Genomic DNA, 3,447 nt, shown 5'->3' with positions numbered 1-3,447 from the left:
TGCTTGATTGTGGTGTCAATTGAAAAGCTTTAACTTGGACCTTGAACTCGAACCTACACACAGAAAAACCCGAGGATAAAAGTGTGAAACTGAGACAAATAATATAAAATAAATAAAAAGGAGATAAATAAAATAAAAGAGAAAAAGAGAAGTAACACTAAACTAATAAAAATAAATAAAAGTAAAATAGAAATAAGAGAAATAAAACTAAAACTAATAAAGACATAAAACTATACAAGTAAATAAAATAAACTTAAAATTAATTAAAACTATGAAAGTAACAAAGGAAAAGAATGAAATAAAATAAATCGAAAGCAAATAAAATATGAAAACAAACTAGAAACTAATTATATAAAGAAATTAAATTAAAACATACTAAAACTAAGAAATAAAGTAGAAACTTTATTAAAAAGAAAGTAAGAGAATAAAACGGAAAATTAGGGAAAATAAACATGAAAATGACTCTAAATCTACTCCCTAAGAGTGACATAAATGTTACTCATCACTTATTCACACATTAAAATTGTCCCCATTTGATGAGAATAAGTCGATTCCAAGATTCGAAGAAACAAAGAGTGGTTAAGCATGCTTTGGCTTGTCTTAACACTCAATCTCCTAACGTAAGCAACGCTTTGCTAATGGCTCCAATCCAGTCATGGTTGAATAAATCGTCGCATCTAATTCTCTCTCAACAATTTATCCACTTTGCCACGACATGTTAGGACTCCATCACTCATATTGTTAATATAACCAAAACTAACTTGCATACCCGGTATGCCTTATGAATACTAGGGAGTAATAGTGCTGCCTCGCTTTGGCGTAGCCCATCACTACTCTCAATAGGTCAATAAGTGTTGTTTTTAATGGTAATTTTACTCAACATTTTAGGGACATAGGGTTTCTATGGTGGTTGATTTAAGTGAACTTAATTAATCATCACAAAATTCTAAATCCTAAACGAACATCTAACATATAATTCATATATAAATGACCATAAAGATATATCAAAAACATGAATAAAGATGCATTTGGCAACTACTATGACCCCTTGAATCTTCAAGTCTTCAAGGGATGGCTTTTGCAACTTCATGGCTTCATCTTCCAAGAACCTCTGTCTTCAAGACATGACCATAATTATGCAAATACTAGCATCTACGATTAGGACTACTCTAAATATTAAGGTACAAAAATACTAAACGGTTTGTAGACCGTATTTAGATTTACAAAAATACATCACGGATCGCAGTCCGTATTTTCTATCACAATCGGGCCCCACTAGTTGCCATTTCATAAAACCTGTGAGAGAATATAAATTCCATTCATCCATTTACTATTTGTGAATGGCCCATGCATTTTACAATGATAAAACAAACAACAACTCATAAAACGCGGGTAAACTAGTAACTAATTTAGGTCTTTAATCAAATTAACATGCCTAATTAAAACTATTCAAAGTTGTTTAATTGATTATGTAATTTAACGCAATTAATTATTGAAGCTCCCATTAAATTCCGCATCCATCTTAATTAATCCTATTAATTAAGCCGGTAAACATAATTATTTACCAAAATAAAATTTTGCAAATGCCGCTCAAAAACCGAGGTCTAGCCTCCAACATTTATTAAAAAAATGAAAACCAAATTAAATTAATAAAATAATTAAAAAGTCAAAATAAGCAAACACGAAGGCAACCGCACTACTTGCGTGCCATATGCAATGCGGCTTGGCGCATGTGCCACCACCACACCGCGTAGCACTAGATAGGTCAAACCTAGTAGCGTTTGCTACGGGTTACTTGGTGCTAGGCACATGCCCCACGGTTGCTTTCCCCTTCGCACCAAGCTTGCACAGCTACCCACGAAGCCCCATCAACACAGCAACACGTACGCACGCACAGTCGCAGCGGGCTGCTGCTTTGCTAGTGTTGTTGTGCGGCTGTGAGGCTGCACACTTAGCCATGCTGCCCTTGTGTGGTGTGCACCAGGAAGAACCCACCTCGGCAGCCACATTCGGGCTGCACAGAAGCCCGGATAGCCGAGGGGTGTAGCCTTGGTTTGCATTTTACACTCTCGGGATTTAAAATCCGAGTTTTTGGTGACTAAATAATTAATTCTAAATTAATTTTAGAACCAATTGAGTGAGCAAAAATAAAAAATTAAACAAGTCCAACTTTAATAAAAAAATTAATAAAAAGTGCACACAACCAAAAGTATTTCCAAGAACCATTCTTTTATAAAATTTGTTTAACTTGGTGCAATAAAATAATAAGGCCAATAACTCACTATTCATTTAATTAATTTAAATTAATCATGATATTTTGACAAATTAAAAGGGAGTTGGAAACATGAACACAAGTTCAATGAAAACTCCAACTTTAACACAAAATGCTTTTGCCTTGCAATGTTATATGTCGTTGTTACTGTAGAAGGTTCTTAGGAGGTTAGGAAGGTTGAGTTGAATCATGTGCATGAGGTGAACCCTGATTTGTCTAAATTAGTCAAAGAATATCGTATGATGAATTACACCGCTAAATTGAGGAGGAGGTGCCTAAATTATTATGAAGTTGGGGTTCCTCTTAAAAAGATCTATGGTTGCTTGGTTGTGGATAATGGTGGTGTTGAAAACATGCCAAAGGTTAAGGACCTCCAACATGAGGTGTACAAGGAGATGAGGCTTAAAATCCAAGGTGGAGATGCTGCAGCCATGATGAGGTACTTTGAATACATGCAACGGGACAACCAAAATTTTTATCATGCTATTCGGTTAGATGAAGAGGGTCGATTGAAAGACGTTATGTGGGTTGATGCTCATAGCTGTGTTGCTTATGAGGAATTTGGTGATGCAGTATGCTTTGATGCAACGTATTTGACGAACGAGTACGAGTTGTCGTTGGCTAATTTTGTGGGGGTCAACCATCACGGCCAATCCATCCTGCTTGGATGTGCACTTGTCTCTCATGAAACCACATAGACATATATATAGGTGTTTAAGCATTGGTTGTTGGCCATGAAGAACAAACCACCCCGGGGCAATATTCACTAATCAAGCACCTGCAATGCGTAGAGCATTGGCTGAAGTTATGCCCGGTTCTAGGCAAAGATGGTGCATATGTCTGTGGTGAGAGGTCTTAGGTTCATTCTTTGCTATGGTTGTGAGTTAGAGTTTAATATTTTTAAGGTATTTGCTATAGTTGTATGCTCATTATTAAACTTGAAAGAATTTAACTTGTCATAATACATAAATAAGAACATGCATCTGACATTTGTCTTTTTTAAGCACACATAAATGAACTGGAAAGAAATACATTTTTTGTTGAGGCTAATCTAATACTTGATCTAACATGTCTCAAATATCAATTAGGAAATTGATAAAATCACGAGGTTAATCTTGAAATCTAAAAATGAAAAAGGGATAAACGTAGAGATATAGATCAATTCCAATGATGTC

The 3,447-nt window shown here is 35.1% G+C and overlaps 1 protein-coding gene across 1 annotated transcript; it reads left to right on the top strand.

Annotated features, from left to right (window-relative positions):
- Positions 1 to 2,514: 2,514 nt before the first annotated feature.
- On the top strand, positions 2,515 to 2,970 carry LOC110686800 (protein FAR1-RELATED SEQUENCE 6-like). The gene has a single exon (XM_021863389.1). The coding sequence runs from the start codon at positions 2,515 to 2,517 to the stop codon at positions 2,968 to 2,970; it is 456 nt and encodes a 151-aa protein (XP_021719081.1).
- Positions 2,971 to 3,447: the final 477 nt, after the last annotated feature.

This window comes from Chenopodium quinoa, unplaced genomic scaffold (assembly GCF_001683475.1).
Source record: "Chenopodium quinoa cultivar QQ74 unplaced genomic scaffold, ASM168347v1, whole genome shotgun sequence".
Classification (NCBI taxonomy): Eukaryota; Viridiplantae; Streptophyta; class Magnoliopsida; order Caryophyllales; family Amaranthaceae; genus Chenopodium; species Chenopodium quinoa.
Note: the sequence above shows the minus strand (reverse complement) of the source record. Positions and strands in the feature narration are given on the sequence as shown.

Coding starts and splice junctions, on each gene's coding strand:
- LOC110686800 (XM_021863389.1), top strand. CDS start 2,515: ATGAATTACACCGCTAAATTGAGGAGGAGGTGCCTAAATTATTATGAA.